Source organism: Antechinus flavipes, chromosome 3 (assembly GCF_016432865.1).
Source record: "Antechinus flavipes isolate AdamAnt ecotype Samford, QLD, Australia chromosome 3, AdamAnt_v2, whole genome shotgun sequence".
Classification (NCBI taxonomy): domain Eukaryota; kingdom Metazoa; phylum Chordata; class Mammalia; order Dasyuromorphia; family Dasyuridae; genus Antechinus; species Antechinus flavipes.
In genome coordinates, this window is record NC_067400.1 from 202,957,215 (window position 1) to 202,969,867 (window position 12,653).

The 12,653-nt window shown below is 32.1% G+C and overlaps 1 protein-coding gene across 3 annotated transcripts in view; it reads right to left on the bottom strand.

Annotated features, from left to right (window-relative positions):
* Positions 1-12,653, bottom strand: part of TXLNG (taxilin gamma) — a 58,786-nt gene that overhangs the window by 12,654 nt on the left and 33,479 nt on the right. For all 3 annotated transcript variants that reach the window (XM_051984439.1, XM_051984438.1, XM_051984437.1), the window contains exons 2-5: positions 7,233-7,536; positions 5,298-5,389; positions 3,307-3,477; positions 361-555 (exon numbers count right to left, since the gene is read on the bottom strand). In XM_051984439.1, the coding sequence (XP_051840399.1) occupies positions 361-555; positions 3,307-3,477; positions 5,298-5,389; positions 7,233-7,536 (762 nt within the window). The remainder of the gene's footprint in view (positions 1-360; positions 556-3,306; positions 3,478-5,297; positions 5,390-7,232; positions 7,537-12,653) is intronic.

The window sequence follows — 12,653 nt, forward strand, 5'->3', positions numbered from 1 at the left end:
AAAAAAACCTAAATGGAAGGTACAGTACACATCCTAGAGACTCTTAGCAAACCTCAGTTTGAACAAACAATTAATAAGCTATAAACAGTATTTATATGAAAGCTGGGGAAGTGATCAAATAAAAAAAAAAATAAATCTCATTTTTAAGAATCTATTCTACAAACTACTCTTCCAAACAAGTCCTAGACCACCTATTAATAGATTATACAATTTAATTCCATTGTGATTCTCTACTGTATATTACCTGCTGAATATATGTGATATGTATGTACCAAGTTTACAAAATTTCAGTAATTTAAATCAGTGTAAATACAAATAAATCTTCTCTAATAAACCATTTCATGAATTAAAATCAATTACCTCTTCCCGCAATGCATATTGTTCAATAAGTTTTTTCAATTTCTCTCCCAATTCAATGTTTTCTTGTCGAAGTTTAGCATTATGTATGTCATGTTGTTCCAGCTGAGCTTGAATTTCATTTAAAGTTATTTGAAAATGTGCAGTTGCTTCTTTACGTCTTTCTTCTTCTTCTCGTGCTTGCTGTATGTTTTCTTCCTTTATGTTCCAAAACAATTTTTATTAATAATATGTAAGCTTATTGATGATATACTCTCACATTAAGTATCTCCATTTTGATCCTGACTAAATAGGAAGAAAAGGAGTACATTGTAAAAAGCTAACACTTTAAACCAAACAGCTAAGACCACTGTAAGTAACGAATGTCATGTACTACAAAATTCTTACATTTGATATGAAGACCTATGAAAATCTATAAGACCTGTAAGACAGATGAAGAACTATGCAGTTCATGTGCTTTTCTTATACTTCATCTAGTCTCTCAGGAGACTAGTCCTGTCTCAGGACAGGACAGGACAGGAGGATGAAGAATTGTTTTAATTCAAAAGAAATTTCCATTGTCTGCTATGATACAAGTTCCATATCAGTAATAGTAAACAAGAATTCAGGTGTATTTTACATAAATTGACTACAGAGAAGCACTAATTTGTCACGTCATTAGTAGAAGAAAACTGTGGGTGAGGGAAATCCTTCCACCAATTTAAGGTGGTACTTCCTCTGAAACTTACAGTCTTGAAGAAAAAAAGAGCACTGAGAAGTCAAATGCCTTATCTAGCTAGGATCATTTTAGTACATGTTTGGCATGTTCTATCATAACAGCCAATTACCTTTTTTTTTCCTTATGGCACTACCTCTTCTCTCCAGTATTTTTTCATACATTTCTGTGTTTTCCAAGGACCAATTAAATTAGTCATACAACAATAATAGAATGATCGTAAAACCTAACTGGGTAAGGGTAATAACCAATTTTGCGATAATGAATCAAATAAGCAAGACAAGAAGTTGAGATTTCAGTAATATGTATTGATTTTAAAAATGACCATTTCCAACACCATGTACTAGGAATGCTGAGATTAAATATGGTATATTTTGGATAGTAAGTTAGAAAATAAGTATGAAATTTGTATGATTAAAATAGAATGCATTACTATCAGTTCTTACATATTTTCCCTAAACCACTGTATTTCCTATCTACTCTTTTCATTTGCAATCAAAAAGCAAAGAGGTAAAAAAAGAAAAAGAAAAATTATACTTAAATAATTTCTGAACATGGCTAATTATAGTGGTTTCTTTTCATGAAATTGAGGTTAGAACTTTCTTCTAGTCTCTTCTTCCCCAGGCAACAGTCTTAGAAGACCAGATATTATCATCCATTTCCTCACTTATCCTCCATCCCAAGCTGATTGTTCATAGGGAGGCTTAGAGTCAAGTGATTCTATTCAACTCAACAAACATTAAGTCTCTTTGTGTAAGGTACTGTTGAGACTTTATTAGGCACTGGGGAAACAAACCAAACCAAAAAAAGAATTGTCCCTATCACAAACAGCTTGCATTCCATTAATATGTAGACTTTATCTCCTGGCTGATAAGGAGCTAGGTGACGAGTACCCTACAATAAGAGAGATCTCTGACTCAGAAATCAAGAGTTTGAATCTAGCTTTTACTACTCTCATCTTTATAAAGTCAACTTCTCTGGGCTTCAGTTACTATACTTCTGTAAAAATGAGGTTGATAGGCGCAATGAATAAAAGCACCAGCCCGTGAGTTCAAATCTGACCTTAAACAATACCTAGCTGTGTGACCCTGGCAAGTCACTTAACTCCCAATTGCCTCAACAAAGAAAAAATGAATTTGGACTGAACTAGATCAGAGGTATCAAATACATGGTCCACAACATTTCTGAATGTGATCAAAGATTGGAGCTATTTAACAAAATAAAATTTTAAAAGGAATAAAGATATGTGGTTTTCTAAGTTAATGTACAGCCTGTAGAAATCTTTATGTACACTTCAGAGGTTCTGGTTTCTATTAAGTTTGACAATGCTGAACTAATGATCTTTTAAGGTCCAAATCCAAATTCTGTGATAAATTAAAGAGGGCAAAAAATTGAGACCAGGGTGAGGCAACCAGCTATTTCTCAGGGCATAAGAAAATGCCTCAGAGAAAAGATGGAAGGCACAAAAAGAATCCTGTCCTTTACCACAAAGATTTTAAAAAGTACTTTCCAAGCATAGAAATGGGATGAAATGTTGAGATCTAAGAACACTTAAACAGATCAATCCAGCTGAAACAATGTGTAAAAGGAAAGAAAATGAAATAAATGATAAATGGTTTTAAATGCCAAACTTATTTTATTCCTAGAGGTAACAGAGCCATTGCAGGTTTTAGCTATAATTACACTTTAAGGAAGATTCTTTTGACAGTTATGTGGAGGATGGATTGGAAAAATGGAGATGGGGAAAAAAACTAGAGAAAACGAAGAAACCTTCCCATTTCCCCTTAGTTCATCACCTCTCACCTGGACTTACAGCAACTGATTTTCACCTGTCAAGTCTCTCCCCTCTTGAATTCATCTTCCACGCAGCTACCAAAGTAATTTTCCTAAAGAACAGCTCGCCTCAGTGTTCTGTTCAATAAATATAATTTTTTGATCTCTTAGGTTGTCTAAATCCTTTAAGCTTTAATAGAACAACCTTCTACATAAGTCTTTTCTTGAATTCCTATAGAATTCAAGTAATAAACACTTGCAGATATAATCCAGGAGGATATTACACCAATACAATAGAAAATTTACTTGGTTCTTACACACAAAATATGTTTGTCAGTCAGGTCTTCATTAAAACTAAAAACCATTAAACAGCTTGCCTCCTTAATTAGTAGCTCCTATTATACTCTACAGATCAAACTAATACAGTCCTATGATCTTAACTGTAAAAATTACAAACTTACTTTCAATGTCTTATTATGACGCTGAAGTTCCCGGCAGAGTGACTCCAATTTACTTCGAGCTAGAATAGCCTTACTGTGCTCACTCTGCAGGTGGACCTTTTCTTTCACAATCTGGGCTTGTTTCTTCTGAAGAATCTTCATTTGCTTCTGAACATTCCGACTCTCCTCCAGCTGCAATTAAGAAGTATCTTAAATTTCATTAAGTATAAAAAGAATATGTGGTAAGAAAATGAGTATATGCTACGAAATCCACAAGAAATGCAAAATGAGAAACATTTTACAGCATATTTTTACCTACATTTTTAAATAATTCCTAATCACAAATAATCTACTACAATTTCTGCTTCAAAAATCATCTACCTGCTTTGAGTGTAGTAGCATAATCTGTATTATTTAATTAGCTAGGAAACTGAATTTCTTAAAGCTCTTTGCAAGGTGGAGGGAGGGATGTGGGAAAACATAATACATTAAAAAATTGTTACTCTCTAAAATTTATCTCTCCCAGTTCTAGAATTTTTACTCCTTTTTTCTATTCAGGATTCTTTCCTACTTTGTTATTAGCTACAATATAGAGAAGTAAAAAGAGTCACAAAGAAAAGCAACAATGATCACACTTTTCTAATATTCTTTTTTTAAAGAGTGATCAATTGGACAGTCTTTTCAAGAATTGATATATTCATGCATACAAAGCAACTTTTCTAAAGTGGCCTCTAAAATTACATTGAGGAGAGAAATAATTAACTATTCTATGTGGATGGGTCAACAAGGTACAATGCATAGGCATTGTAGAAAAGCAGAAAAACATTGGATTTATAGTCAGAAAAGCTGGGTTCCAATCCCCCTTGACCACTTACTATTACATGGTCTTGGGCAAATCATATCCAAAATGAAAGGTTTAGCCAATACAAGTTCTAAGGGTTGGGTTCTGCTTCTGTTTTATTTGGTTGTTTTATTGGGGAGGCTAGCCAGGTAACAAATTTATTTATACTCTACATTATACAACCCTGAGAAATCATTATATTTAAGGACTAAAAATAGTGACAAACCAGCCTTAATTTCATGAGTGACACTGATTTTTTCACAGGAACACAGATTTTAAGATCAAAAACATGACATTTTGTAGCTATTAAAACTTCCTGTTTAGGCCATTTTCAATGTTATCAAATTAGAGAAACCTTACTGGAGTGAAAAAACAATTTTTCGTCTCCTACCACAAAAACTAGACTCATTTTTATGAGCCAATCATCAATAAAAAGTTATACTTTTGTTTATCGATGGACCAAAAAAAATCTAAATAATAATTTTATCAATGATTGCATATATTTTTTGTAAAGGCAAGGATGGTATAATAGATTGACAGTTGACAATTAAATGTTCCTGTGAACATTTATCTCCTTTATCTTTTTCACACAGTAATGGTAGGATTTTTAGGTTGACATATCAAAGTGAATTATTTTTGACTTTCATGTCTCAGAAAATATGAACTTCCTAAGAGAACTAGGTTAGGCCTAAGACAGCCTTATGCTTTCTAGCTCAATTTCCTTAACAAAAGAAAGCAGGAACACTGAAATCCATAGGTATCTATCTTAATGTTACCTTTCTAAGCATGTTTAGTTACTGTCAGTCCAAGAGTATTATTTTACCAAATATTCTACCTTCTTCAATATGTGCTTCAATCCAGATGGTCTGAGCACTCATCTCTACCTTCTACTGTTCTAGAATTATTTACAGAAAAGATAGCAAATAATTAATTTACTGCCTTCTGATATAATGAATCTATTATTACCTGAGAAAATTGTCTTAATTTTCCAATTTTTATACCTTCTAAATTTAGTTATATAACCAAGTAAAGTCAGAGAATCCAATTCTCTCCAAATCCCTCACTTCCTACCCTTTTAAAGGAAAATTTTAGGTTCAAGACTGTTCTAATTCATGCAGAATTTTTAAACATATTATGGAATTTTTTCCCCCAAAAGATAAACACTACTCACAAGATCAGCATATTTTTTACAAAGGGCTGCCAATTTTTCTTCTGGAGTTGAAAGGGTATTTAAGGCTTGCATCAACAACAAAACTTCTTTTCCTGATAGAATAAAATGAAACTAGTATTAGGAAAAAATGTTTGGGCATCACATCACACCAAAAGATATTCTAGTTGCAATTCAGAATACTTAATAGTGACTTTTACTTTACTATTGTATATAAAAATTAGTGACCATTCAAATTCCAATAAGAAAAAGATTTAATTCTTAAAACATCACAGGCACAGAATTCTGAATTTATCCATCTAATCTTTCCTATTAATTTGGTAAATCAAAATCATACAATTGAGGAACACATACATACACACAAATCAATTTATCTTCCTAAAACTTGATATATTCAAAATAACATTCTATGAGACACAAGGAATATAAAAAAAAAGAAAAGAAAAGAAAAGAAAAAGAGAAACAGAAAAGTTACATAACCAAGTACTACATATAAAAAGCAAAATAGCTTCAGTTAGTATTCTCCATCATCAAAGAATATAGTTTAACCTCCCCCTCCTTTGAAAACTAATAATCAGTTGAAACAACAAAAATTCTGATGCCCAATTCAATGACACTAATGAATAACTCTAACCTAAATCAAACCAGAATTCAAATCTGGCCTCAGACATTAACAGCTGTGTGACCCTGGGCAAGTCATATAATCTGTCTGCCTTTAGTTTCCTCAATTGTAAAAGGGGGATAATATATACCAACCATTCCCCAGGTGGATGTAAGTATCAAATATGATATAAGTGCTTAGTTAGCATAGTGCCAAGCACTATGTAGTGCTACTGTTAATTATTATTACTATCATCATCACTATCATTAAATAAAATTTTAAGTGGCAACTCTTCTCTGATCTAAGAATTGATAAATACATTAAGACTAAACATATTACTAGAGATATCAAACATTAAAAGCTTAGGAAACAGAAATCTGAGCTTCACTTTACAATTATACTTGTTTCAAACCTTTACCTTGGATAAAAATAAACTGAGTCCATTAGTTTTTAAGATCATAATTAGAAGTTTTGTCTTCTTTATTTCTTTATCAATTTAGTATACTATAGCACTAGAAAGTAGACAATGCTTATAAATTTTGTATGGAAAGAATGGTAAGCATAAGAGTTGCAGAAAGAGTGAAAGGTCAACTGTTTCAGTGATAAGTAAGAGGAAGGTATAAAAGTTCATGTTTAAGATACTATATGCCACCATTTTATTCCCAAATGACAGCACACAAAGAGGAAAACTACAAATTAGAACCTATGACTCTTTGAAAAAGTTAGGAATTTCAACAGCATATTTTAAAACAAAAATTATTTTATTACCTTCTAGATAATCAACTTCTAAGCCACTTTTTAAATAAAAGGTTGAAACAAATAGCTTTAAAAAAAAATCAATCCTTATAATAGTGTTCATATTTTTGGTGTTCATATTATCATTATCATAGTATGCAATATATGAATGCTTTAGAAATATTTCCACAACCTGCCTCTAATTCATTAAAGAGGCTAGATTTATCCATTTTATATTTGCCCACTACAAAATTCATCTTTAGTATACAGCACTACACATCATGAACTTTTTTGCATATCTGCAGAAAAAGCTGCCTAGACCAATGATTACATTTCAAAAGAAAAAGGGACAGTCTGTTATAGCTGTTTCTAATTTAAATACATCAATTCCTTTAAAATTCATGTGTGTCAATGTTAATCTATGATATATATCTGTAAGACAGGTGCAATGAATGACTTAACCAACCTAATCAAAGACAGTATATTACATTGATGATACCCAGATAACCTGGGGTTATATTCCAAAGCCAAGTCATCTTTTCTTCAGAAAATAATTTAAACATTGGAAATGGAAAGCAAATCCCTAAGGCCAAAAACATTACCTAAAGTTTTTTCTTTGTTTTTGTCACTCTCTATATCTTGCTGACCATCCGGTGGATCTGTCCGAGCTTCTCGACCAGGTATTTCCTCTCTTGATTCTCGTGTGCAGTATGTTGTACTGACTAAATTTCTATTCTTGGTTAAAAAGTTACTTTCTTCAACCTCCTCCAATGTTTTTTTGCTATTTGAACCACGGCAATTAGATTCTTGATGTTGTAAAATATCATTTCGCTGAGCATTGCTTAACATATCAGATTTTACACCTATGCCACAAAATCCAGCTTCTTCCATTGTGCCAATTATAAACTAGAGAGAAGAGAAAAATTTAAATAAATTAACAAGTGAATTTGAGACACTTTACTTTCCTAATAAGAGAACCAATGTATTACTGGATGATTTTTAAAGCTACTAGATTTTGTCAAAGCCTTGATTCAAATGCAACAGAATGACAGTTTTACCAAGGTACAAAAATCTAATTTTATTTCAATATAAAAACCTTACACTTAAAACAATAAACATACTAAACACATTTATAGAAGTCTTCCAACTTTTTAAAAAAAAGATCTTCTTCAGTGAGATTCATCAAGAGTTGTAAATCATTTAATTCCCACTAACTTTTCACTTCTTTTTTCAAGTTTCATGTCATTCCTTTTCTCCATATATAGGTAGGATCTTAAGATTTAGAGCTGGAAATAATCTCAGATCACATAGCCCTCATTTATTTTATTTTAGTAAATAGTATTTTTTTTCCCAATTACATGTAAGGAGTTTTCAACATTCATTTTTTATATGATCTTGAGTTCCATGTTTTTTCTTTCTCCCTCCCAACTCGTCTCCCTGAATGGCAGGCAATGTGATACAAGTTATACATGTTATGGTGTTAAACATTTCCACATTAGTCATCCAACCCATTCACTGAACAGAAAAACAAAGTAATTTTACCAAGTGTTACTACCCAGTAACCCAAGTGATAAAAAGAACTAGGTCTCCTTAACCTCAATGTCAAATATAATTCACTTTGCACTGTAGACCAATGTCTTATAAAGCTGATTCTGAATTCTCAAATGAAAATGTAAGTCCTACAGACCATTCCCCAGTTGATAATAAAGAATTTTCTCAGATTGGCTAAGACAAGAGGAAAGATAATGATAAATGTTGGAGGAGATGTGGGAAAACGAACACTTAATGTATTGTCGATGGAGTTATAAACTGATCCAACTATTCTGGAAAACAATTTGGAACTATGCCCAAGGTGCTATCAAACTGTGCATCCAGCAGAGTCTCTACGGGACTTTTTCCCAGAGAGATCATCAAAAAGGGAAAAGGACCCACATGTGCAAAAATGTCTGTAGCAACCCTTTTTGTAGTAGCAAGGGAGTGGAAACTGAGCAGGTGCCCATCAGCTGGGGAATGGCTTAATCAGTTATGGTATATGAATGTTATGGAATATTATTGTTGTATTAAGAAATGAACAGCAGGATGATTTCAGAAAAGTCTGGAGAGACTTATATGAACTGTTACTAAGTGAAGTGAGCAGCAACAAGATAACATTGTATACAGCAACCAAACTGTGATGGTTATTTTCAACAATGAGATGATTTGGGCCAATTCCAATAGACTTGTGATGGAAAAAAACATCTGCATCCAGTGAGGACTATGAGGACTGAATGTAGATCACAACATAGTTTTTTCATCTCTTTGTTGTTGTTTGTGTGCTTGTTTTCTCTTTCTCATCTTTTCCCCTTTTGATATGATCTGATTTTTCTTCTGCAGCATGATAAATGTAGAAATATATTTAGAAGAATTGCACTGATTTAACGTATATTGAATTATTTGCTGCCTAGGGGAGGGGGGAAATGAAGAGGGGAAGAGATAGGGAAAAAATTTGGAACACAAGACTTTGCAAAGATGAATGCTAAAAACTATCTTTGCATGTATTTTTAAAAATAAAAATCTATTATTATAAAGTAAATTCATTTTAAAAATTCTAGTGGAGAGAGCAACAGTTTTGTGATATAATTCAGAAGAAATATTTGAATTCACAAATATTAAGTACTTTACAAACCGCAGAGAGAGATATAAAGTGCTGTAAGAGATATCTGATATGTTATTGTAGCCATTATTTACAGCTAAAATTAATTTTGGTTCCTAGGTCAACCTATCAATTTTAGAAAAAAATAAGTTTATTGGTAGCTGCCTTTTCCATTTATAAATTAGAGAAATGAAAAACAACTGAGAAGATTTACTAACTATTCCAATAATAGGTATCACTATTTAAAATGACTAACAATTGAAAAAGTACACTTCCCTCCCTTTGCAGATGACAGAAGCTTTGGATATATTTATTGCATGTGCTGTAAAAATCGCTATTAAAGTTGTCTACTGGTAACTACTCTTCATTTTTCTTTTTAAATCTTTAATAGATTGCTTAGGGTGGAAGAAGGTAATATTAAATAATGAAGGTAATATAAAAACAAAAGACAAAATGAGAAGAAAAAAAATTTAAATTTCATACCCTCCCAAGTCAGGAAAAAAGGAAAAAAAAAAAAAAATCACTAAAAAAAGCAACTTATCCAGTCAAGTGGTAACCTTCCCCGCCCCGCTCCCCCCCGCCCCCATCCCTATATTCTAGAGTGAAATCTGCTTTTAGGCAAGAAACTTTGGAATATTATAAATAACTAAATTATGGAATAGCAATCTACTTGCCCACTAATGCCTATCAAGTTGAACACACACATAGCAGATTGTGTAAAAAAAAAATTCAGTCCAATGACAATGCATGTCTTTTAAAATTATAATTACCTATAATGCTCAAACTAAGTCTCAACATATAATAATTTGGTTTTAAATCCTTGATAGAAAGTAATTGAGGAAAATTAACCTTATGGCCTAACTACATGAGCACAGTTACAGTCTTGGCCAAAAAGCCACTAGTTTGATCAAACCAATATTTTCACACATTTTACTTGATCCTATTTCCTAGCATTTGAAGGGAATAAAACCGGAACCCTCCTTATTTCAAAAGTCTTCTTCAAAGAGAACTGTAAAACTGAAAATTTCTCAAGTCTCCAAACTACTTCCGTATCTTCTTGAGTGTCTCTAAAACTAAATAAACAATTGAATGAGCATCTTCAAAATACTTTATTAAAAGTGAAAAAGAAGTGGGACACCATTAAGATCCTTAATTCTTTTGGTAGAATAGACCTAAATCCCTACTTTGTAAAGTAATTAGACTTAGAATGGCTCCTCCAAATCATTTTTTAAAAATTACTTTAGTAACACAAACTAAAAAGGTTCAAAAATAATTATATATATTAAGAAGTCATTTTTACAAAACATGTTTCCTTTTTATGTGCAAACCAAGCCTTTATCAAAATGTTGCCTAAACATTTAAAACACTTAATATCTTTGTTCATAATGCCATGGTTAACTGCCATTATTTAATTAAATAAGGTTTATTTTATATGTGAAGCAATATTACACATTGCATTTCAGAATGAGAACCTAAGTTTACTATGTGCTTTTCTTATTTTTAATTATCTGGTTTTTTTCTATTCTCCATTACTCTATGGATATTCATCACTTTTTTCTTCCCCTGCCCCTAATAACAAAAGAAAGAAAAGAAGGAGGCATAGGTAGGAGAGAGTAAAAAACCACTCAGGAAAACTCACTTATCGCATCTATCCAGTCTAATAACAATATACAGTGTTCAACCTACATAGTTTTCTTTTTTCCACTCCTTTTTTGTAAGAGGGAAGGGGAAGTACACTCTTTCCTAATGTTCTAGGATAAACTTTGTCGATTAGATGTATATGACATTCAGTTTTATTTGTTGTGACACTCCATCTCTTGAAAGCTACCATCTACTTAAATATTTTGTATTCTATTGAGTATATACTTAAATGTTGCTTCCCTATTGGAATGTAAGTTCTATGCAAGTAGGATTTGTTTCATTCCTTCCATTTGGATTTCACTACCTAGTATAATAGAAAACACACAGCAAGTGTAGAGGAATTTTCTCTTAAGAAAAATATAAATAAGAACAGTTAGCTGTGTGACCCTGGGCAAGTCACTTAACTGCCTCAGCAAAAAAATAAACATATTTAGAAAAATATAAATAAAATCATCATACTGTCCTTAAAACCTGATAATCCAGTAAAACAGAGCATTGTGATCAGAACAAATCACCAGCAAGTTAGGTAACAGTATCTCAGTTTCTTACAAGATTTATATTGCTATCTGATCATTTTTTTAAAAACCTATTACTGAAGAAATTACTAGCACAGAGGAATGACATTAAACAAATATGAAGGCTAATAGAATAAAGTCTCACCAAGAAATTGTAGACTCTTCTAGAATGAACAGGAAGCCACCAAAAGCATGAGATTAAAAATCAGGTTGTTTCATATCCAACATCCTCCACTACTAACCTTCATATGATCTCTGACAAGAAGAATAACTTCTCCAAATATTTAAATTACTCACATGCAGAAGAGGCACAACATACTTAAACTCAAAAAAGCCTAAGTAAAAGTTAATTAAAACTGTCTCATGCTTTACAGATTAAAAGGCAAGAAGCTATTTATAACTATAAAACATCAGTACAAAAAGGAAGAATTTGGACACTTCAGAAGGATCATTAGCAACTACAGAATAAAGGTTGATGGAATTCAGCATCAACAAATGTACCAAGCAAGAGCATATACTATCAAGAGTTCTCAAACCAAGTGATATCCTAATTTTAAACTAAATAAAACCCTTCCTGCCCCTCCAATATTCCCCTAAATATAATTTTTACATACTTAGCAACAATCCAGATTCAATCAAATTCCCCTTTTCACAAATGCTGATAACCATTTGTAACCTGGATCACTAATTGATTCTTGCTTCTCAAACTAAAAAAACACCAGTCATGATTGTTCAAATCTTTTATTCAATAAACACATACCAATAGCTAAATGAAATAGCTATCATAATCAATTAAATTTAAGTACATGTTTTGAATGAAACCAATACCCAATCTCAGTGAATTTCTCAAAGTTATATTTTCCTTTACCACATCCTTCCCTAATATGAAAGTTCATAAAATTTCCAAAATATTCTCCTGCCTTCCTAGGTATGATTACAAGGAGATTTATCTCTAGACCATATATGCCTCCCCAATTCATTCAACAGTTTCAAATATGCAGGTTATCTTCCAAAGGGCCCATTACACCATTTCCCTTTTAGATTATCCTCTTTACTGGCTGCCTATTCCAAATGAAATGGGGGGGTTGGGGGGAGGGGAGAGGGAGCGGGCGGAAGGCATGTCATTATTGGATTGCTGGTGATTTGTTCTGATCACAATGCTCTGTTTTATTGGATTATCAGGATTTAAGGACACTATGATGATTTTATTTATATTTTTCTTCATATGTTTATTT